Raw genomic sequence first — 24316 nt, forward strand, 5'->3', positions numbered from 1 at the left:
GACGGGCCAATTAACTTGTTTAAACTTATTTAACCTATTTAAAACATACTTAATTTATTTTTCTTCTATTTAACATATCTATTAACCTTGGTTGGCTTGCTTAGTAAATAAATTATACGGATTAAGCTGAATTATTTATTTGATAAATAAATTAAATTTAAAATTAAGTTTATGATCTATTCAAATTTAATTCAACACGTACCTGACCAAGCCCAACCAAATTGCCACCAGAAGCCAAGTTTCACATCACGTTGACCACTTTCTATACCATACGCACGCCGGTATCTTGAACCAAATTACTCAACGATGTTCTCCTCCGTTTCTTGCTTTCTTACCCGCTTCCACGGCCGCCGCCTGTTTGGAGCTCTCCTCTGCCACCTCTCTTCCACCACCACCACCCCCTCGGCCGCGGTGGGGAATGGCACGGCTGCCAAACCCCATTTCATGGTCGACTACCTCGTCTCCTCCTGCGGCTTCTCCCTTGCCGAGGCGTCCAAACTCTCCAAAACCCTCTCCCACCTCGACTCCCTCGAGAATCCCGAAGCCGTCCTCCGTCTCCTGCGAAGCCACGGCATCGACGACGCCCACCTCCGAAAGCTCATCTCTGCCAGGCCCAGATGGCTCTGCTCCGACGCCGACAAAACCCTAGCCCCCAAGCTCCGAGCTTTCCAACATCTCGGCTTTTCCGGCCTTGGTCTGGCCCAATTCATCCACTCCAATCCCGAAGCACTCGATCTCAACCTTCACCGGACCGTCCTCCCCAGGATCGAGTTCTGGAGCGGCCTCATCGGCTCCCCCGAGCGGCTGATGGTTCTTTTCAAGCAAACGAGGTTTCTCTACGTCCGAGTTGACAGAACCGTCATTCCCAACCTCTCCCTCCTGCGCGATCGCGGATTCCCTGAAAAAAGAATCGCCTCGGTACTTCGGAAGAACCCTGAGCTCGTTATGCTCAAGGCAGACAAATTCCGGGCCACGGTCGAGCGTGTCGAGGATTTGGGGATCCCCGGCAGCTCAAGGATGTTCCCGTGGGCTCTATGGGCCGTCGCCACTCTGAGCAAAACCATGTTCAAGACCAAATTAGACCTCATGAAGAGCTTTGGGTGGTCGGAGGAGCAGTTCCTTTGTGCATTCCGTCGGAATCCCATGTTCCTGACGGTATCAGAGAAGACCCTCCGGGATAAGATGGATTTCTTCTTGAAGGAAGCCGAGTGCGACCCATCCTTCCTCGCCCTGCGTGCAGAGCTTCTGACATACAGTGTAGAGAAGAGGCTGATTCCTCGGCATCGTGTGTTGATGGCTTTGAAGTTGAGAGGGTTTTGCACCAGAGAATATAAATTTTCCAACATCATTGTTTGGCCAGAGAAGAAGTTTTTGGAGAAATTTATCATCCCCTATGAGGATAAAGTGCCAGGACTAAGAGATATGTTAATTGCTGCCTGTAGCAGGGGGGATGCCAACTAATTCTATGGTTTTGATAAAGATGGAAAAGAGGTTTCAACACAATGCAGGTATTAATATAGACTCCTGTATCAAATGCATGAGCATTATTTTGTGAACATTTCTGGTTAAGTTTACATTACATCAATGTTTCTGTTCTTGTGATGAATATATCTTTATGACTGTAATGTCGAAAGGGCACAAGGAATCCATGTCCAAATTGATCTATCAACTAGGTGAAGATGATATTGTTGGTTCCCACTCATAAGAATCTAAGCATCTAGGAATAACTGTGCTAAAATATAGAAATTTTGTATTCCTTACCTCTCATATGAGACATATTTGTCTATCAAACAGCTATTCTAATGGAGAATGCAGTATTTGCATAATAAGAACACACACTGGGTAGTAATAGGGAGTTTAATTTTTTTAATCATGCAAGCAATTTAGTTTCTTCGCATGAAAACTTTTGTTTGAGATATTAGGGGGACTACTATGCTTTATTTCTCATCCTTTGTACAACTTAATCATCAGAATCTTCATTTTTTATCTTTATTCAAGGATTCAAATCGACATCCACTAGTGTACAGGATTTTCTTTCTTCTTCTTATATATTTTTTTGAAAGTTTCTGGACTTTGCATTAGCTCTTTTTAATTGGGCCATTGCTTCAAATGAAATGTCTATGTTCTCAACTGATCAAAGTCAGGTTGTCCAGTTTGTATTGTCAAGACTATCCTGAAATCTTGAGTTTGTAGGCAGTCGAATGTAGGATATATTGCTTCTTTAGTTGCAGTTTGCTCTTTCTAGCTTCTTGCTAGTTATTGGAAACATGGGTCTTCTGTATCTCGAATATGCAATAACTATAAAGCTAAAGAATAAAGAGAAATGGAAACAATTGCTATGGAATGTACTTCAGCCATTTTAAATGGAACGCGAAACTAAATTTCACTATAGAAATACCAATCAAATAAGTGGTTTTGTCACTCACAATTGCAGGAATGCAGGGATGGGCACTACTAAAATCAATGATCAGAAACGGCTCACTTGTCAAATGAATAGACGATCATTTGTAAAGTTGCAGAGCTAAGGGAAATTTGAGAGCAAGGGTAGAATAAATATAGTTGCGGAAATAAAACATGGACAAGAAAATCATTTCATTTTTGTGAGAAAATGATTTATAAGAAGTAAATATTTCTCCTGTGCCTAATAAAAATAAAACTATCCAGCATGAACTAGTGCAAAATGTTATGTTAGAAAATTAAATAGGAACAGCAAAAACCATGAGACTTACATCTGAGGTGTATTTGATCTTAATGGGAATGTGTCTTAGCTAATGAGGCGCTTAAGAGAATTGAAGTATAGTATAGGCATCCATGGTCTATGTTGTGTAGATAAGAAATAAGATATTTTTAGCTGCTTCATCTCATTAAATGGTTCCTCAAAGACTTTTTTCTTTAATAGGTGGGCCATTTGATTTGATCAGCCCATTCCTTTGCCCTCCCTTATGGTAGCACAAGCACCTACCTTCTTTGTTAGATGAACGTCATGAATACCAACCACAAAAACATTAAAGACTCCTTGTGTCGGGAGAGAGCAAGGCCTTTACTTGATCTGATAGTAAAACCATGATTAGTCATAATGAAATAGTAGTTAGATTGGATAAGAATGGACATGTTGCTCCAATTGGAGAGACGAAAGGATTTTTTTTTTTTTTTAACTTGCTCAACTCGACCTCTCAACAAGAATAATGAATAATAGAAAATTTTTCAAATGTAAGGTTTCAAGTTCCCCTTTCTTTCATTAAACCTCTAAGAGAATTAATTACTATATCTTCTTTATACTGTAAGGTTCGTCTTTGCAAAATCTAGATTTGATTACTCTTCTACTAGGAAGAGATTATAGCTTTCCGAAAATAGAAATGACTAGTGAAAATAAAAATGAAAAGGCCAAAGTCCTCCTAGAGCTATATCTTGACTTCTATATCAACTTTATCTATAGTTGTTTTATCCAATTCTTTTCGAATTGAGAAATATGCCCGGCAAAATATCTCTAAAAAGGAAACTTTTACTTTAACGATAATGTTTCAAGACCCAGACAGCATTGTATGGTCTTAGTCACTACGTATATTGAAACATTTAGGAGTGGACGCAACTATATATTCCAAAAAGTTAGCGAATTTCCCAAAAAAATCATTTTATGGTGGATCCAATTTTTGTACCTTGTCCAAATCATCACGGGATGGCTAGAGTGGTCCACAACAGGTCTAGTGATCTTCCTAGATTACATTTCTAATGCAGCTGAAGAAAATGAAGGACTCTAGGGAATTGCTTTTTAAGAATTCCAAGGTCTTTGTATCTCTTCAACTTCATGTAGACCTTTCTTCTCTGGTCATGATAGAATCCTTTTCTTGCCTGATGAGCCACAGATAACTAGTTTGGTCCATCCACCCATTATCACTGTCATTAAGCCACCAGTTCTTGGCATAATCCAATATAATGACTTTTATGTGGTCTTAGTATCCAATCTCTCAAGCAAGTCTCTTGTTTAAAATCTAGACAATTGATGGAGCACAATAGGTGTTGCTACTGCCACTTATTTGCAATTCAACATGAGGGGCTGGTTTTCCAATCATACAGTTTGTTATTGGAAGCAATAGATCTCCAATTCCACCTTGTCTTTATCTAGAAGTAGCTACCCAGATTTTTGAATTGTTGGATCATGAGGGATCTTGAAGTTTCGTGAAGACTGTGCTTCCATCATCTCTTTTGATGGTATTTAGAATTAGTAGTCTTTGAAAGAACATAGAAAACTCAGTGAGGTAAGAGCAGATTGGTTTGATATATTTGAAGTGAAAATTCTATGTCAAAAATTTGGTTTGCTATTGGTAGGGCCCTAAAAGATACCAAAGACAAATAATGGAAATTCTGATCTATGCTAGATGTATGCAGCAGAATCTAAGACCTTGTTCATGATTTATCGATATGCAAAATCATGGTCCGAGGGTTTGAAAACTTTATCAAGCCATTAGGTGATTTTGGAGTTGATTTTGCTTTCTTGGAAGCTTTTTGAGACCACGAAAGTACATAATCCTCCAAGCTTTACTACCTGCAGCTGCGTGGTCCATGTGCATGACCTTTGGAAGCATTCTTGGCCACCAAACTCTAATTATCCATGTGCCAGATCTGGTCCTCTCTCTCTCTCTCTCCCCCTTTTTTTTAAAAAAAAATCTATGTGATGCAGCACTCCTCCCTTACCTCTTAAAACCCGTGTAAGTAAGGCCCGGAATGGGCTTTGGGCTGGCCCGACTGTGGTCGGGCTTTGAGCTAAGCCCGAACAAAATCAAGCCAGATAAAGAGTCCATTTCATTTTTGGGTTGGGCTCGAGCCTATTTTTAGCCCAGCCCGAACCCGAGCCTGAGCCTGATTGCAAGCCCAGGATGGTCCGACTGCAGCCACTGAAGCATTGAAGTGTGTCAGCATTGATCGACCATTCAATCTCCAGGCGAAGGAGGGGCTTGCTCTTGTTAATGGCACCACTATGGCGGTGTTGTCGGCCGACGGTGTACTACAATGCCAATATTTTGGCTGTACTCGGTAATCTTATCAGGCTTTTTCTACGAGGTAATACAGGGGAAGCCAGAATTCACCAACCCACTGACCCATGAGCCGAAGCACCACTTAGGCCAGATTGAGTTGGTGGCTATCATGGAGTACCTCCGGGATGGTAGTGACTACATGAAGGAGGCCTAGCTCTGGCATAAGAGAGAACTATTAATGAAACCAAAGCAAGACCACTACGCTATCCAAACCTCCCCCTAGTGGCTTGGGCCACAGATCGAAGTAATTCGAATGGCGACTCACTCGATTGAGCGGGAAATCAACTCCACAACCCCTTGATCGACGTCGCTCTCGACATCGCTTTCCATGGCGGCAACTTCCAGGCGACCTGAAAGAGAGAGGGAGCTATGGAAGTTGAAAGAGACAGAGAGGAAAGAGAGAAAAATAGAAGGAGAGGGAGGGGGTTTGGGTCAAATCTTGGGCTCGGGCCGGTCCGATTGTGTTCGGACCGAGCTCGAGCTTGCGCTCGGGCCTTAAATTTTAAAATATTTTTGGGCCTAAGCTTGAAAAAATACTTCAGGCCAGGCTCGGATAAGGGTGTGGTGTGGCCTATTTCCAATACAGTCCGTTTCCAGTCCTACATGTAAATAGTGAAAGGCTCAAGGTTTGCAGCCAGTCCCAATTAGGAAACCTCCTAGTGTTCTAGTTGGTCTAGAACACTAGAGAGAAGGATAGCACCTATCCTAGGGCACGTTCTCACTAAAAGAGGAGATTTTTAGCGACAAATTTATTTGCGATGGAAATAATTTCCGTCGCACATATGAATGTCAACGATGCAAAAAAAATTTCATCGATAATAATAAAATATTTATGACGATTCCAAATTTTCATCTTAAATAAGAAAAATTAGCGATGAAAAAATAATTTCTGTCGTAATAAATAGAATATTTTCGATGAATATTTTTATCATAAATAAAAAAAATATTTTTTAAATTATAAATATATAAATATTAGCGATGAAAGTATTTTCGTCAACAATAGTCAAAATTTTTGCGACAAAAATTATATTTTCGTCATCAATAATCCTTATTTATGACTAAAAATTTTCATCACTAATAAATCAAAAAAAATTAAAAAATAGATATTTTTTATTATTTGCGATGTAAGTTTGCGTTGCAAATAATTTTATTATTTGCGATGAAGGATGATTTTGTGTCACAAATAAGAATTATTAACGATGAAATTTGCATCGTTAATACTTTAAAAAGTTAGATAAATTAAAAATTTAAAACATAAAAATTATTTGTGACGAAAATGAAAGCGTCGTAGATAATTAGAATATTTGCGACGGAAAGATATTTTTTCATCAAAAAATATTGACAATTTATGATGAAATATTTCATCGCTAATAACTGAAAAATAAAAAAAATAAAAATTCAAAAAGTAAGGTAGTTGCGACTTAAGAAAAAGATTCGTCGCTAATAAAATATTTTTCACGACATAATTTTTTAGTCACAAATAATTAGAAAATAAAAAATTAAAATAAATTACCAACTATTTACAGTAAAAGCATATCCATCGCTAATAGTTCAATTATTAGAGACAGAAACATATTTTCCATCGCCAATAAATATATTTTAAAAATTTAAAATAAAAAATAATTTATGATGGAAACTATTTGTCGTAAATAATGAACTATTTACGATGATAAATCGTATTATGATCGTAAATCGTTAATTATTTATGATGAAAATTTTTCATCGCTAATATTTAAAAAAATAAAAAATTTTAAATTTCAAAAAGCTAAACTATTAGCAACGGATATAGAGCTTTCCATCATTAAAAGGTTTTTTAGCGATGAAAAATTTTATTGTTAATGCTTTAAAAATTTTAAAAATTTAAAAAAGCTTTCATTTTGAAGGATATATATTATAATAATTTTTTTATATTTATAAAAAATTATAAAATAATTTTAAAAAATAATATATGTAAAATAAAGTTATGTAGAATATTAAGATATGTGTATATAAAAGGCACGTGAAAAGTCATGGTCTATGAAGATTATGTTGTTGCAAATATTGGGGCATAGAAAAGTCGAAGGATGGTCCTAGAATAAAGATGACGGTAAATCTAGAGGATGGTAGAGTTGCACCCTTGGGTGTCTGTATTATTATATATATATACATCGTGGTAAATCTGAGTCTGTCTCGAATCCAGAGATAGCAGCGTGCAGGAGGAAGAGAAGTACACTCACAGGTTGGCAATTAGATTTTGATTCTTTCATGTATCTTATTATAGTATTATTTAATTATTCTCTATACTTTTTCTTCCATTTAAGTATCTATGTAGAGTGCGTTGCATACAAGCAAATGGTATTAAACATGTTAATGGGATGCATAAGGTCTCGTTGGCTAAGTTTTCTGTGCTTTTTCCATGATAGCCCATTGGGTATTAGAGTTCATGCTTCCTGCATGATCCAATCTACATTCGGTCGGAGTTGCTACTCTTTTTTTTTTAGTAAAATCACTTTGAACCTAAAATCACTTTGAAAAAGATATGTACACATATATATATATATACACACACACACATATATACATATATTATTATATTATTGTGGCTCAGAGATGAATGAAAAATGAATGGAACAAAATAATACGGAAAGCAAAACTTGATCAGAAGAATTTTTTTTTAATAAAAAATTATTTTTTATTGATTATTAGTGACAGAAAAAAATTTTCGTCACTAATTATGTAATTAGCGACGAAACTATATATTTTCGTCGTAAATAATATTTTTTCGAGGAGTGAATTTTTCCAGTGAATTTTTTTTTGACGGAAATTATTAGCGATGAAATTTTTTTTCATCGCAAATATTTTTTTGTTCAAATTATTTGCGATGAAAATTTATTATTAGCGATTAAAATTTACGTCGCTAATATCCCGCATCCCATCAACTCCCATCGGAAACCCATTTTTCTTCCTCGTCCCCCCCTCGACAATCCAACTTCTTCTCCCCCTCCCGCGAGCTTCCCCTCCCATGAGCTTCCTCCCCTTCCTCGGCATCCCACGTGCCTCCGATTTCCTCCGCCGTCTCGATTTCCTCCGCCACCACCACCGCCGTCGAGGTGAGTTGACTTCATCATTTTTTTGGGTGGGTTCGGGCCGGGGATGGGGAACGACGGGCCGTGGCCACGTGGGGCCCACAGGACGCGACCACGTTGGGCCTACATGCCAGGCCTGCGGGGCGGGCTGGCAACGGCAGGCCAAGGACAGGCCGGTGTCGGGGTAGGCTAGCCGGAGCCGGCTGAGCCGGCAACGTTGACTCTTCATTTTTTTTGGGTGGGTTCGGGCTGGGGACGGGGACAGGGAACGGCATGGGGCCGGCATGCCGAGGCCAGCGTGCTGGGGACGGCACGTTTGGGCCGGGACGGCGGGCCGCGGCCACGTGGGGCCTGCGAGTCGAGTCGGCGACGGTGGGTCGGGGCCGGCAATGGCGGGCCGGGGAGGGGCCGGGGTCGGGGCCGGCGAGCCGGGATGGGGCGGGTTGCGGCTGTGCCGAGGCTTGCGGGACGGACCGGCGATGGTGGGCCGGGGAGGGGTCGGGGCCGGTGAGCCTGAGCCGGTAACGACGAGCCGGGGCGCGGTTGTGCCGGGGATGGTGCGTCGGGCACGTGTGGCCTGCTGGTCGGGCACGCATGGGTTGGGGTGGGTCGGGCTGGGGCTGGTCGGGTGGAGCCAAGTCGGGTCGGGTTGGGACGGGTCGGGTCGAGATGGGGCAGGTCGGGGATGGTAGGGTCCGGGCCGGGTCGGTTCTGATTCGGGCCGGGATGGGGTGGGTCCGGCCGGGTCAGGTTGGGCTGTGGTCGGGTTGGGTGGAGCCGGGTCGGGCTGGTTGGGGCTGGTCGGGTGGAGTCGGGGCGGGTTGGGTCGGGTCAGGTCCCGTCCGCATCAGGCCGGGGTAGGGCAGATGGGGTCGGGATGGGACGGATCAGGTCAGATCTTCATGAGGATGAAATATGATGCTAAAATTATTATAATTGTTGCATATTATTTTTTAGTATTACTGCTGAAGTTAGTTAATTATTTGGCTAATTATTTTTTCACAAACACAATGCACATTGCTGTTACTTGTTACAATTAAATTATTTTATGTGCTGTTTTGTATGCTGTTGAAATTATAAATAAAAATATATTTTTATTTTAGAAAAAAATTGATTGAAATTTTTGATCAAAAAATTTCAATACGAAGTTATTCTTTTTTGATAAATTAGAAATTCATCTTCGAATGCACGTTCAAAGATGGTACTTAAATTACATTGAGCCATAGATTTTCGTTTAAGTTTTGATCTTCATTGAGATCGAAATTTGGATGTCCCATATTCGGATTTTTTGAAAAAATAATAATATTATTATTGTTAATAATTGATATTTTATTTCATTATGTAGTATTCAATAGTTATCTATCCATTGTTCTCCGGATATATGGTGGATAGAGTGCATGGGCATCATATCCACATCGCATACTTGAAAAATTATAGGGAGATGCTACCGAAATTTTTTCAAAAATGAGATGAAATATCTACTAATAACTATAATGAGATTATTACTTTTCTGAAAGGGATAGGGCCACACCTATTAGTAATAATTTGAAAAGGATATGATCATGCATTTTTACTTCATAAAAGGATAGGGCCACATATTTTCTGTGTTAATGTTCAGTCTGCATATCTTTTTTAATGTGTTATTTTGTATGAAATGATTCGAATCTGGATTCGGATCGAAATTTTGGCTAGAATTCAGAACGCAATTCAGTCTGAAATTTGGATCAGGATCCTGAATACCACGGAACTTTTTTTGATTGTTAATGATTTTGTGTTTATTATTAGATGAATATCAATAAAAGTTGGATGAATGCTAGAGGTATTTTTTTGCCTGAATATCGAAAAGAGTTCGAGATTTCATTAACTTTGCACGGCATAAGGCTGACAGTGCTAGTCGGATAAAGTATCCATATAAGAAATGTGTCAATATGGTATATCATCACATAACACTTATTGAGAAGCATTTGCTACAATATGATATGGATAAGAAGTATACTTGTTAGACATGGCATGGGAGGGTGATCCGAATAAGGTGGTGCACGACGATGACGATATTGAAGATGATAGTGATGCTGATGGACCTGTCGAACATAGTGGTATAGGAGAATTTTTAGATGATTTACATCAAGATGCTTGTTCGAATGTACGCATGAATACTGCTGCATCTGAAAGCAATTTTGATCATGAACATAATATCCAGCTTGAGGTAGAAAAGATCTCTGAACAGTTTGCAAAGCTTGTAAGGGATGCACGAAAGCCACTTTGTCCAAATTGTATAAAGTTTTTCAAGTTAGAGTTTTTGATAAAATTACTTCATATTAAAATCATGAATCGATGGAGTCAAAAGTCATTTGACCAAATTTTAACATTGATTAAAGCAACTCTGTCTGATGGAGAGAGACTGCCGAAATCATATTCTGAAGCAAAAATATACATGCGGAAAATAGGACTTGGCTATACTCCCATACATGCTTGCAAAAATGACTGCATATTATTTTATAAGGATAACGAACAAGCAACTGAATGTTTGAATTGCGGTGAGCCTGGATACAAAATCGATAATAGGAAAGGAAAGAAGATACCTCAAAAGATTTTAAGATATTTTTCATTGATTTCAAGACTTCAAAGGTTGTATATGTCCACAAAGACAGCTAAAAAAATAAGATGGCATTATGAACAGCGGATTTCGGAGGAGAATATACATAGCCACCCGACCGACTCTTTAGTGTGGAAAGACTTCGATGCAAAGCATCCGCACTTTACGAGTAACCCGCATAATATCAGGCTTGATCTAGCGATAGATAGATTTAATTTCTTTGGTAATATGAGTACCTCTTACAGCATGTGGCCTGTGATGCTAGTTGTATATAATGTGTCACCTTGAAAGTGCATGAAAGAACTATTTATTTTTATGTCACTGTTGATTTCAGATCTGAAAGTACCAGATAATGAAATTGATGTATATTTACAATCTTTAATTCATGATCTGAAGGAGTTATGAAAAATGGAGTACAGACATATGATTTTGTGAGTCGAAGTAATTTTAAGTTGCATGCTTCGATTTTATGGACTATAAATGATTTTTCAGTATATGAAAATTTATCTGGATGGAGCACCAAAGGATATCTGGCATGTCCAATATGCAATAGGAATGCATCCTCCTTACATTTAAAGTACGGACGAAAAATATATTTCATGGGTCATCGATGGTTTCTTCCTGCTAATCATTCTTGGAGGATCCGTTATAACCAATTCTTTGATGGTAAGTCCGATCGATGTCCGCCACCCAAGGAGTTAAGTGGAGCAAAAATTTTAGAACAACTTGAAGTTATTAAAAATCTCCGATTTAAAAAAATATCAAGTATTCATAAGTGAAAGCGTACTGAAGCTGAGCTAAATTGGACGAAGTGAAGCATCTTTTTCAAACTACCGTATTGGAAGCAGCTACTACTTCATCATAATCTAGATGTAATGCACATTGAAAAGAATATTTGTGATAATATCATTGGTACTGTATTGAATATTTTAGAAAAATAAAAGATGGTACAAAAGCTCGTCTTGATTTACAAAAATGAAAATCCGATCGGAGTTGCATTTAGTTCGTCGAGGTGAGAGATTTTTATGCCACCCGCATATTATTCGCTATTTGGAGAGAAATTTTTTTTTTTCTGTGGATAGTTCAAAACAGTAAAGTTTTCTGATGTATACGCTTCAAACATATCGCGGTGTGTTAGAAACAACGACGGCAATATCTCTGGCGTAAAAAGTTATGACTCCTATGTGATGATGCAACGTTTACTTCTTGTGGTCATGCGTGGCTATTTGAGTGGTGATGTTCAAACTGTATTGATTGAGCTAGGAGTGTTCTTTCAAGAACTATGTTGTCAAAAATTGAAGATTAACTTACTTGAAAAATTAGAGAAAGATATCATACTCATTCTTTGTAAGTTAGAAAAAAAATTTTCATTATTATTTTTTGATGTTATAGTGCATCTGGCTGTCCATCTTCCAAAGGAAGTTCTTTTGACTGAACCGGTGCATTATCGATAGATGTATCCTATTGAAAGATAAAGAAGTTATACGTATTTTGTCATATCAATTATAAGATGTAAATATATTTTTAAAATTAAAATTTATTTTTATTTGTAGATTCTTGTGCATCTTAAAAAAGTATATGCACAATAAAGCAAGGCCTGAAGGATCTATAGCAGAAGCATATGTAGCTACCGAGTGTCTCATATTCTACTCGATGTATCTTTATGATATCGAAGCAAGATTTAATTATGAGATCGTAATGCAGATCATGAATGGGGTGATAATGAGCCGACGTTGTCTATATTTAAACAAACGGTTCGATCTATTGGTGCAAAAAAATATGAATTTATGGACGTGAACGAGCTATCCAAGGCATACTTTTATGTTCTAAATAATTATGAAAAAATTGAAGATTTTATTGAGTAAGTATCATCTTACGATACTGTTTAATAATCAAATTTTTTTTTTATATCAATGTAAAATTAAAAATTGTAACTTCTTGCAGTGAGCACAAGAGTATACTATGTAGAGAGAATAATACGGATGCCGATGATCGACATAGGAGAAAATTTGCAAAATAATTTGGTGATCTTATAAGTTGCATTAGTGATATGTTATTTATTTACTTATAAATATTATTATTTCAACCAACATAATTTTTTATTTTATGATGCAGATGAAGCATAAGTATTTCAATAAAGAAGTGGGTACAATCGATGAGTTGTACAATTTAACATGTTGTTCCGATTGAAGGGTTAATCACTATACATCCTGTATCATTGGAGGAATGAGATTTCACACAAGGGAGCTTGAGATGTAATGACGGATCCAGAATAGTGAAATTGCTACAACAAGATATGAAGGAGAAGAAGAGATTGATTATTCTGGTATATTGGTAGATATCATAGAACTGAAGTATGGATCCAGTAATTCTGTATTTTTATTTCAGTGTGAATGGTGGAATATTAGTAATAAAAAGATCGAGATTCATATCGATTTATAATTTATCAGTGTAAATCTTGCATGAACATGGTACAAAAATAAGCCGTATATATTGGCAACTCAAGCGAAACAAGTAATATATTTGAAGGATTTAAAATATCGAGGTAATTGGCATGTCATATAAAAAATAATATCTAGAGGCATATATGACATAGCAACTTGATTAGAGATGGATGAAATTTTGAATTTATATGAAGAGGAAGCTTTTCAGCAAGAAGAACAAACATTAACCAAGTTTTTTGTTGATGAAAAACTTGTAACGGCACTTTTGAATAGGGCTGATCTCCTATCCAACTAAGTTGAAGCTGATTTTGTATTTAATCTGGATGAGTTGGAGGGCGACGATCAGTTCATAAATGACGATAAGATAGAAGATGATACATATATCGATTACTGTGATTCGGACGATGATCTACACATCGAGGAAGATACGAATATTGATGAGTAGATCTTTATTCTTCATTCAATTTTATGTTGCAATAATGGTATGCGATATAATTATATTCATTAGAATGTTATTTGATTTCTATTATTATTATTTAACACTATATTTATTTGCATCTCAATTTCTGCAGATATGGCATTAGGAGACAGATAGCTCGGAGGTTGAGGTGCCTTCATCGATCTCCATTGCCTCACTGGCTCCAGTGTCAGAGGGTCCTGCACTGGCAAGTCCCAGTGAGCCGGATACGAGTGAGACGGGTCTCAGTGGTATTAATTATTATACTTTATATATAATAAAATTTGATTCTTTTATTTGGATCATACTAATGATTTATTTATTGTTGTTTCAGATCAGTCTACATCGGTGGTCAGGCGAGGGCGAGATCCATCGAAGAATCTCACTTTAGAGTATTGGAGACGCGAGCATCCGGGACAGCGTCTCCGGATCAAAATACCGACTGACTACATCGGATCCATTAGGAGATTGTGTGAGCCATGGCAGATCGAGCTGGGCATCATATGCCACAGCTATGCCCCCGTGACTCTCTTCGATTGGTATCACATTGTTCCGGCTCAAAGAGAGATTTTGTACACCCACTTACAGGTAAAATAAATTATATTGTGAATATTTAATTTACATAGTATTCTTCTAATATTTATTTTTTGCAAGGTATATTTGACATCATCGATTTTGAGGATGATCGTGTGAGGCGAGCGGTCGATACCCATCTATCCTTGCGTTTCAGGGATTATCGCCATCACATGCATCAGCATTGGTACCGGGTGCTGTAGGCTCATGGGCAGGAGGCAGTGCAGCTGCAGCCTTATGACAGCATCACCATCGATGATTGGACTACCATATGCTGGTGTTACGAGGATCCGGCATATCAGATTACGCATTGTGGGGGTTTGAGATCGTTTGCTCACCGTATGGAGCACATGGTAGGTATTTTTTTAATTTCTAATTAAGATATAATTTTTTAATTATTTAAAATTTTTTTAATTAATTCTCAAATTATTGAGAGATGCTGAGAGTGGTGAGCTTCTTGGTAGGATCGATATCTACCAGCGGACCCACCAGCAATAGTCGGAGGAGTGGACGATGGGGAGCTAGGAATTCTTTGTAAGTTTTTTTAATTATTTTTTCATTCACAATTTGATTTTTATTAAAAAATTAAAATAACTTTAATTTTTATTTTCAGAATCGTATGACCGACATGAGATCCCAACCTACCCCTGAGGGCTCGACCGCACCCACAGATGATGAGATCTGTGATCGGGTGCTCAGTACGAGATCCTATTATGTTAGGGGTCTAGGACATGGGATCACTGCTCCCTCATCCTCACGATCATCTAGGGCTGAGATCCATTCTGCATGTCAGGCTCGGCTGACGGAAGTGCAGAGGCAGACTGTCGAGGATCGACAGCAGATTGTCGAGGATCGACAGCAGGCTCAGGAGTTGGCTGCACGGATCGACGACTATCAGCGCTTCCAGATCCAGATGATGGAGCGGATGATGTAGATGGAGCGGATGACGTAGATGATGAGGCAACAGCAGGCCGATCCGAGCTCCATCATTGGTCCGAGCTCCGTCAACCACTCTCCGTCTCCAGCTTGTTCTCCAGATGCCGATATTTAACAGCTTATTGATGTATTTTTTTTATTTCAAACATCTTATAATTTTAATTTAATATAATAAAATAATAAAATTTATTTATCAATTTATTGTGTAAATTTTTTATTTTAATTTTTTTAATTTATAAAAAATATTATACATATAAATTTAAAATATATATTCATAAATTTTTAAAAAAAGTATGACTAAATTATTAGCGATAGAATAATTTTCAACAAAATATTCATCATCAAAAATATTTTACTAACATAATTTAATTCTTAATAAATATATAATTAACAGTGACGAAAAATTATTCATCATAAATAATTATTAGCGACGTAAATTTTTATCAGAAATTATCTTATTTACGATGAAAATTTTTGTCGCTAATATTATTTAATATTATTTATTTTTTATTAAATTAATAGTGATGAATTAGTTTTGTTGCAAAATTTTTTTTTTGTGACGTAAATTTTTCGTTGCTAAATTTTTTTAAAATAATAGCGACGAAAATAATTTCATCACTATTAATTTTATTTATCATCGATAATTTTTTTCATCGCAAATATCTTTTTTAAAATTAAATTTTTTCATCTTTTTTTTTTAACGATGAAAAATATTCATCGCAAATATCTTTTATTAGCGATGAAATTATTTTTTTCATCATAAAATATTATCAACGATGGGATTATTTGCGACGAAATATTAGCGATCAAAATTTCGTCGCTAATATGTATTAGCAACGAAAATTGATTATTAGTGATGAAAAATTTTTATCGTTAATAATCTATTTTGTTGTAGTATCTCTTGTGCGCTTAGTTTATCATCCAAAAGAGAGGAGGTGGTGTGGCACACTAAATAAAAGTGGTCGCCCACACTTCAAATCCTAGTCAAACTTGGTTTCACTTGGTCCAAACCCAAGTCTTGCTTGACTTGGCTTGGCCTAATCAATTGGGCTCTTCTAGGCTCAATGTAGGCTTATATAATTCTCCAATCAGTTCGTACCCAATCAAATTAATTACATTAATTGTTGAGAGAATAATTGGTTAATCTAATTGCAATTAATCATTAAAGATGGTCACACGGGCTAGATACGATACTACGATGGGTCAACTCAGGTTTTGTGCATCACCAATAGCCTACCCCTTTAGGTTCACTATGTCATATATTAGCAAATTTGGCTTGGCATGGGGAGATGATGCCCATATCACATTATCGAATTTAAATCTCCCTTCATTCTAGGATGAAATTCAGCCCTCCATCATTCTAGGATCCTCTCATGACCATTGAGAATATAAACATTGATAAATCCTTAGTCACGTGATGTCGTAGCATATTGGAACCTCAAATCATGTCATACACATTTAGATAAAACCAGTTGAATGAAATCTTTATGCAAAGTAATTATTAAATAAACAATTTTTGACAAACAAATTAAATTATTTTCTGAAAACATAAATAACTGACCATGCCCCAAGACTTGGTGTCTGAATATGTCTTTGTCCTGGTGTGGGCACGATGGTTCCTTTATTGGATAGCTAGTCTTTGCTCGCATTTGGATCTAGTAAACTGCTTTCTTTGAAGGATATGGTCCAAGGTACCATGGTCATATGGGTTTGGCTCCAAATTTATTAATCTCCAAATTTATTCGACTGCTTGGATTGTTCCTTTGGAGCACTTGTAGACTCTTTTCTTGCTCTAAGGTTAATGTGACTCATCCCAATTAGTGTTTAGTGTTCATGCATATGAAATATCCATATGTTATTTCGACTAATTATTCATAATTACATGCAAATGGCTTTAAGGGCATACTTGACAGCAAGATTTGGGAACTGGATTAATCTATTTATTTAGTGACTAAATAATCATGAGTCCTCTAAAGTCTGATTAGCAAAGCATAATTTATTCTAATCTCCCATTGTGCCTGGCCCACACCTGCATCAAAACTGGAATGTTGTTTCAAATCTTGAAGTTCCTTCTTAGATTAGATTGTTTGGAAAAATTGCTGGCATCACCTATCAACCACTTCCTATCTCCATAACATTACTCTAAGCACCCATGCATCTTGTGTTTAGTGTGCTTGTGTGATTCAATCTAAGAGCACATTTTATTGCAATGTCCCTTGGCTGTTAGCTGCTGCGACATCAAGACAGCACTCTTATCTCCCTATCCAACTGCTCTTCCTTCCCTGAGATGTTGTTTGCTGCTGTGTTGCCAGTCAAGGCCTTGTTGGGGATTTTCAGAGGTCAATTATTCGATAAATGGAAGACAAGAAATGAACTATTAGTCTGGGAACAAAGGCCCAATCACTTGTGGATAATTCACTCTTATATTAGCCTGAGTTTTGAGTTGTACAAACTCTCTCGGCACTGTCCAACATTCATAACTTGAGATATTCTCTTCTTGGGACATTTTGGTGCTCAGGCCCTGGTCTGCAAGTGGTAACATTTTCTGCTGGATGCCTCCTATGCCACCATTTCTGAAAATAAAGTTTGATGGGGGCCTTTGATTGATGAACTTCTATAGGTGGGGCTGGCTGCCTTATCTATAATTAATGACAGAGGCTGCACACCTTATGCTGGCAGCTCCACTGTAATGCGAACACGAGTTGATGATTCCAAACTTCATTCTACATGGGAAGGATTTGGGGAAGCATTACTTTGTTAACCTTTCTGGTTAAGTTTACATGACATGTCATCGTTTTTGTGATGAAGAAATTTTACGTAAGCATCTAGAAATAAATATCCCACAATGTGTAGATTCCTATATTTTACTTGTATCATTTTCTACCATGCATATTTCACGTGCGTACAAGAAGCCAACAAGCCTGCTGATTGGCTTTCGAAACAGAGGTTTTTTCATAATATGGGTCTTCAAATATCTCAATGGAAATTGTGATCTGGGCCCTTTTTTGTTCCAGAGTTTAATAAATGCTGATTAGGCTTTTATATAGCTATTATATACATGTGTATAAATATATATGTGTGTATGTATAGGTATATATAGCTGTATGTATGAATATGTGTGTAAATATAAAGTCAAACAACATTAGAGTGCCATGTAATAAAGTTACAAAAAGGAAAATATCTTTCATGATCAAGGAGGATTATCAAATATGTTGCCAATTACACTGTCCCTCTTGTGTAGATTTAGATAGGGTTTTAGACCAAGATCCATCATATTTAGGAGTTAATTGTCAATCCCAATTTTTGGAGGCAATAACTTCTTATTCATTATCCATTTCTCATATGCCAGATACCAAAAAGAAGCGCTTAAAGAATATTATGACGATGCGATGACCTTTAAAAGCTTTATTATATCAATTTTTTTGGGCTTTGAAATATATTGGAAAAAAAATTGATTAGGATTTTGATTAGGCATAACTTACGGGGTAAAAAATAAAAAATTTTTGTATTTTATCTTAATTTGAAAATATCTTCCTACATCTTCAATTTCAACGATATCAATTCTATATTTGTCAAATTGTTATAAAGTATCTCATCAACCTCCCAAGATAAGTTTGAGCTCACCATCGGTGTCTACATGGCAAGTTAAGGAGGCTATTGATCCGATATGGCAAGTTAAGAGCCATGGAGGAGCTGATGGAGACTACAGGTGGGAAAATACCCTCCACATACATGTGAGCTGTACATGTTCATCCCTATCAATGCTTTTTCTTTTATTCCCTTCCAACTTCAGACTGTTGCTATTGGCCCCTTTTCCTCAAATTTTTCTCAAAAGATCCACCGCTTTGGATGTGATTTGTTGCACATTTTGCTTCGGACAACTAGAAAGACAAACAGCTCCAATCTAAACCCCGATTTGGATCAAGAAATATTCAATTGGGTTGAGGTATGCTTCCTTTCCTAATTTGACTATTTCGCTGTATTATCCTTCAATAATCCGATGATTTCTTCAAGTCATGCTTTCCTTTTTATGTATATTTTTCAAATCTCAATCCTATTTCATCTGCTTTGGTTTATTAATTTATTTTTATAATTTTTAAAATTAGGGTTTCTAAATTGGATTTTTTTGTTTGCATTCTTCTATTACATTCAAGAGTCATATATGCATGCTTTATTTTTGATTCTTTTGCATAGCTTTAATTGTTACTGCATATGATTTTGCATTATGAGAGTTGTAGAGGATCAATATAGTGGGTTATATACTCACTATGGACATTGTGGGCACAATGGCATTATGGATCGGAAAGTTTGTTAAGAGGCCTCGTAAGAGGTATATCATTGGAAAATTAGGATTTTATCATGAATTTGACAAAAACTATGTTTCTTGTTTTGAGATTGAGAATATTATAGAAAGCTTTAGTTATATAAAGGAGGATCGATTATTTTACTTATTGCCACACAGGTCAATTCAAATTAGTATTAGGCCTATTAGGAATGATAAGGATCGCATAGAGATGTTAGCTTGTTATGAAGGTAAGAAGTTGATTGACATCTATGTACAGTCCACTCAATGTATGGGTCAAAGCAAGTAGGGTATTCAGCTATAACCCAAAATCGTAATGTAATTGACAGGGACCTACATGGGACAAAAAGTTTTAAGTAAAAATGAAGACTTATTTGATGTAGAGGCTGAGTGTTAGATGTATGTCCTATAAGCCAATCAAGCTAATATATATATTTATTCTAGGATATAATTTTATATTTTATATTTTTATTATTAATATAATTAAATTATTAATTTCATTCATGTTGTATATGTATCCATGAATCATTCAAAAAATTAATAAGATGATGACATATATTCTCAAGAGTTGAGAATTTGAGACATATATTATTGGTGATTAATTTCTAAATATTCATGATCGCTGGATTATCATAGATATGATGATTGATCCGGATAGATTGATATATAGATCACTTTCTTTTTAGGATAGACGAGTCTCAAATTTACAGTGTGGAGATACTGAAGTAAGAGTGCAAGTGGTTGTTAGAGAACAAGAGTATCGAGCATAATCAATACGAGAAGTCAATTGGATATCTACTCACTCGTCAGTAATTTGCTCAATGTTATAGTAGTATGACTAGTCCTCAAGGACTTGCAGTGCCTTAATTATTCATAATGAGATTGCTGTAGTTTGACTGTACATACACTTAATCCTTAGCCATATAGGTCCTTGTGGTGCATGTTGACTGCAGTAGGTTCATTGTAGGAATAGAATGTATAGATATGTGGGATATATCATCCTTGGTAGATAAGAAAGTTAATCTTATGTGATTTATGAGATGAAATTCAGAAGATTTTGATCAGGATAATGTGAATAATGAAAAATTTTTTTCATAATTTTTACATCAAAAATTCGAGTCGAATAAATTTGACATATGATAGATGGTGGAATTTGACGAAAAATTTTATAACTTCCATCTTATCGGGACTCGTGATAGAAGGACTGTATCAAACGATAACTGTATTTAGAGATTTATCTATTCCATACTGTTGGAATGTCACTATATATTGCTAGACATCACTAATAGATTATGAGACTTGTAAAAATTATTTTGATAGTCAATAATTCTCATTGAGTGAGTTGGGATTATTCCAATCCATTGAAAAGAATTTCAATAACATTGAAAGGAGTTTCAATGTCTCACTATCGGATAGAATAAAATCTATGGGATTACACACAAAGAGGTTGTATCTGATCAAATGGTTGGATTTAATTTAATATATCAAAAGTTGATAATATCAAAGAGTTGACACAATCAAATCCAAAGGTAATTGGACTCCTTATGAGATAAGGATTTTGATTTGTCAAAGTCCTAGCTCTTCGGGACTCTATCTATGAAGGTGATTAACAAGCAAAAGTTCTCCTCTCATGAGATGGTGCCACCTCTCTCCTCTTTATGTGATATTCTTCACGCCAACATAGGGCATGCATCCAAGAGTTGGATGCTTCAAATCCAACATCCAAGAGTCCTTCTGAAATAAAGAATTGACTTGGTCAAAAGTTGATCACGACAAGGTAGAGTCCTAATCTAAAAGGAGTCCTAATCTAAGAGAAATTATGTTTTCTCTTTAGATTTTCCTCACGTCTTTTAAATCCTAGCGCCTTCTTTTTGTCTCCATGCTGAAACACCTCACACCCGACAAAATAGGATGCCCTCACATCACAACATGATGAAGTTCACACCTCCAAGGATTGGTGGCGTTATATGTCTCTCACACTCTCTCTCTTACATGCCCCATATCTCTCTCTCCCTCTTCCTACCTCACGTCCAAGTTCGTTAGATGCCCTAATCTTACGCCTACCCTCTCTCTTTCTCTCACCCAAAATAGGTTGGATGCCTCACCCAAGAGTTTGGTGCATGCCAAAGGAAAAGGGAAGGGAAGCAAAAGAGAAGGAGCCAGATTTTTTTAAGAAGAAAATCAAGAAAGGCTCCATGTTGTTTTTCTTGAGAAGAAAATCAAGAAAAGTTGAAGAGCTGGATTTCTTTAAGAAGAAAATCAAGAAGAAAATCAAGAAAGGATCAAGAAAGGTTCTTGATCCATTCGCTTGTAGAGCATGATCTGTGAGGAGGAAGGCTAAAATTCTTGAGAAGGATTTTCAGCAAAGAAAAAAAATAAATTTATCATCAAAGAGGATCTCTATAAGAGAGTTAACATCTTGGTGAGATCGGATATTTTGATCAGATAACGACTTCGTGTGAATACTTATAGAGGTCGGACACTTATGCGGCTTCAAAGAAATTATGAAGACATCCACGATCATTAGATTATGATAAAGAGCTATCTGCATAAAAATGAAGATCTAATCTTCTTTTTTTTAATCTTAATCTTAATAACTATAAGAAATCCAGATTGATCGAGATGAAATCTAGTCATAATTAATCAAAAAATTTTATTTTATTTCACTGCATGATTAATTAATTTTTTATTTTATCTTTTCGCTGTGCATATCTACTAATCTCTAGTTTCTAATAGTGGTATCAGAGCCATTCTCATATGTTTTAATATTAGATTGCTATTTTGGGTATTGTAGATCATACTTCATTGTTATTTTTGTAGATTATTTTTATGATGAATGATCATAAGTAGACAAGATCGTGAATGTGCCAATTTATGGATCATTATCAAGATTCGGATATCATAAAATCTAATCTTATTGGCTGATTTGATTAGCTAATATTGATGGTCGATAAGATCAGAAAGTTGTTATGAAGAGATCACATAACATAATATCTATTCGAATCCATATTAAACAATCACCCTAATACCCAAATCTGAAATTTTCTATTTTTGTGTATGAGATACATGTGGTGATGATTATAGGATTGTAATCATTTTCTTGTCTCTATGATGTATCATGTTTGTAGACCCTATGTATGTAAAATTATTTATTTTTGAGTGCCTGTGAGCATCATCAAATTTATATAATTTGAAGACTAGCATGTCTCATATGATCAAGAGTTGTAATTAATTATTTTTTTATGGTATGTATTTTATGGGTTGTGTCATATGATTGGTTGCACGTCAATAGTTGATCAGTTGCAAGCCTAAAGCACACAACAAGCACAAGTCGAGTAGAGCAATTGGTTGAGGCTAGATCAAGGTGTTGATCGTGATGAGATCAAGGATGTATTTAGATCGATTCAAGGAGTTGAAGACGATCAAATCAATTGATATGCCTGTGCTTGTACCTTTGACTCATAGACCTCGATTCGGCTCAGTAGCTCGAGCCCGAGTCCCTTAGATTCATGATCATTATCGATTTTATTATTTATATTTATATTTTACAGATTTTTATTTACATTAGATGTAAATAATCAATTTGAGATCTAAATTAAAACTCCTCAAACTATATTGAGTGGTCTTCCATCATTGTAGATGTGTGAGCATCCTATTGGTGTTGATTGTTCTCAACTGGTTATAGTGGTTCAGTTGTATCGAAAAGACTTAACCACTCTATTAGCATGAGGTGCTGTGTGATAAAAATGAGATTAGATCCAATAACTGTTAGGTGAGGGACCCAATGATGGCTTTGTCTATGCATTTAAATGATAGATCTGACTTAACTAAGAAAAGAGGTCAATAACTGTCAGGTGAGGCCTACATGACTTAGAGATTGAAGATGGTTGTAACTTGCTTGAGAAGCATTGGATAAGAGTTATCCACTCATTGATTTACATATCACTAATAACTATTAGGAGATGTGTTATTTAAATTGCTGGGACCACAGTACCCATTTGAAACTCTAGTCATGAAGGATTTTTGTTTCTCTATCCGATAAGTGTGAGAGATCCGAAAAAATAGTGAGAGGTACATTTATTTTTAAAAATAATTTTAAAATAAATATTTCAAAATAAATACAAAAATTTAATTAGAATCTTTATTCTCTATAAGAATAAAATATCAATTTTTAATCTTCTCACTCGCATTCTTGAACCAATAGTCTAACTAAACCAATTATAAAGACTAGCTCAAGAACCTAAAATTATTTTAAGTTTTGAGAAGTTAAGCTAAGTTCTAAATCAGGATATCTCCATATTACTAAACCATTTAATGGTTGACTAAAGTGCAATCTATCCATGATTATTGTTTGACAATGATCAAAGACTTGGAGGAGCTTGAGAAGCTCGGCATGAGATGTATAAGGAATTATAAGTGAATTTGATCCTACAATCTCTTTTTGATTCGTATGGACAGTTTATAGTGAACTATCATATGAATAAGACTGACTGCACCAAGGTCGAACTGCTAAACATATTGATAACTGCTGAAGGGGCCTTGAAGGGTTCTAGAGGCATGGCTCTCATTGTGGAGTGGACCACTTCTACCAAGAGAAAGTTTAATTAGAAAAAGAAGAAACTCGTGAAGAAGCAAAGATAGAGAGCAAGCGAAAAAAGAAAGTTCATAAGAAAAATGTTGTAACAAGGAAAAGTGTGTCCACTGCAATATTGACAGCCATTAAAAAAAAACTCTCATATATCTGGAGTTTCTGAAAAATAAGAAGGATACACATTTGAAAGGTGTGTCAGATCTGCTCGTGAAAGTATATCATTTGCATATAGATGTATCTGTGAATGTTTCTAAGTAAGTAGTGAATGCCGTAAGATCTGAGAGATCCACAAATCTGATGAACCTAAAGTATATGTGG

General features: G+C 36.3%; 1 protein-coding gene across 4 annotated transcripts; it reads left to right on the forward strand.

Annotated features, from left to right (window-relative positions):
• The first annotated feature begins 284 nt into the window (after positions 1-284).
• On the forward strand, positions 285-17935 carry LOC105049158 (transcription termination factor MTERF8, chloroplastic). 4 transcript variants are annotated; one of them, XR_012142866.1, is made up of 6 exons: positions 285-1508; positions 13711-13846; positions 13930-14183; positions 14250-14521; positions 14633-14702; positions 14782-15229. XR_012142866.1 is itself a non-coding variant. In XM_073261103.1 (2 exons), the coding sequence occupies exon 1, from the start codon at positions 307-309 to the stop codon at positions 1459-1461; it is 1155 nt and encodes a 384-aa protein (XP_073117204.1). In that variant the 5' UTR covers positions 285-306; the 3' UTR covers positions 1462-1508; positions 17623-17935. The 4 variants fall into 4 exon arrangements, 2 of the variants coding, with proteins under 2 accessions (XP_073117204.1, XP_073117203.1); XR_012142865.1 differs by having other exon boundaries at positions 13930-14521; XM_073261103.1 differs by lacking the exons at positions 13711-13846; positions 13930-14183; positions 14250-14521; positions 14633-14702; positions 14782-15229 and adding an exon at positions 17623-17935.
• The last annotated feature ends 6381 nt before the right edge of the window (positions 17936-24316 follow it).

Source organism: Elaeis guineensis, chromosome 7, assembly GCF_000442705.2.
Source record: "Elaeis guineensis isolate ETL-2024a chromosome 7, EG11, whole genome shotgun sequence".
Taxonomy (NCBI): Eukaryota; Viridiplantae; Streptophyta; class Magnoliopsida; order Arecales; family Arecaceae; genus Elaeis; species Elaeis guineensis.

Excerpts from the sequence above, each read along its gene's own strand:
- LOC105049158 (XM_073261103.1), top strand. The coding sequence starts at position 307 with ATGTTCTCCTCCGTTTCTTGCTTTCTTACCCGCTTCCACGGCCGCCGC.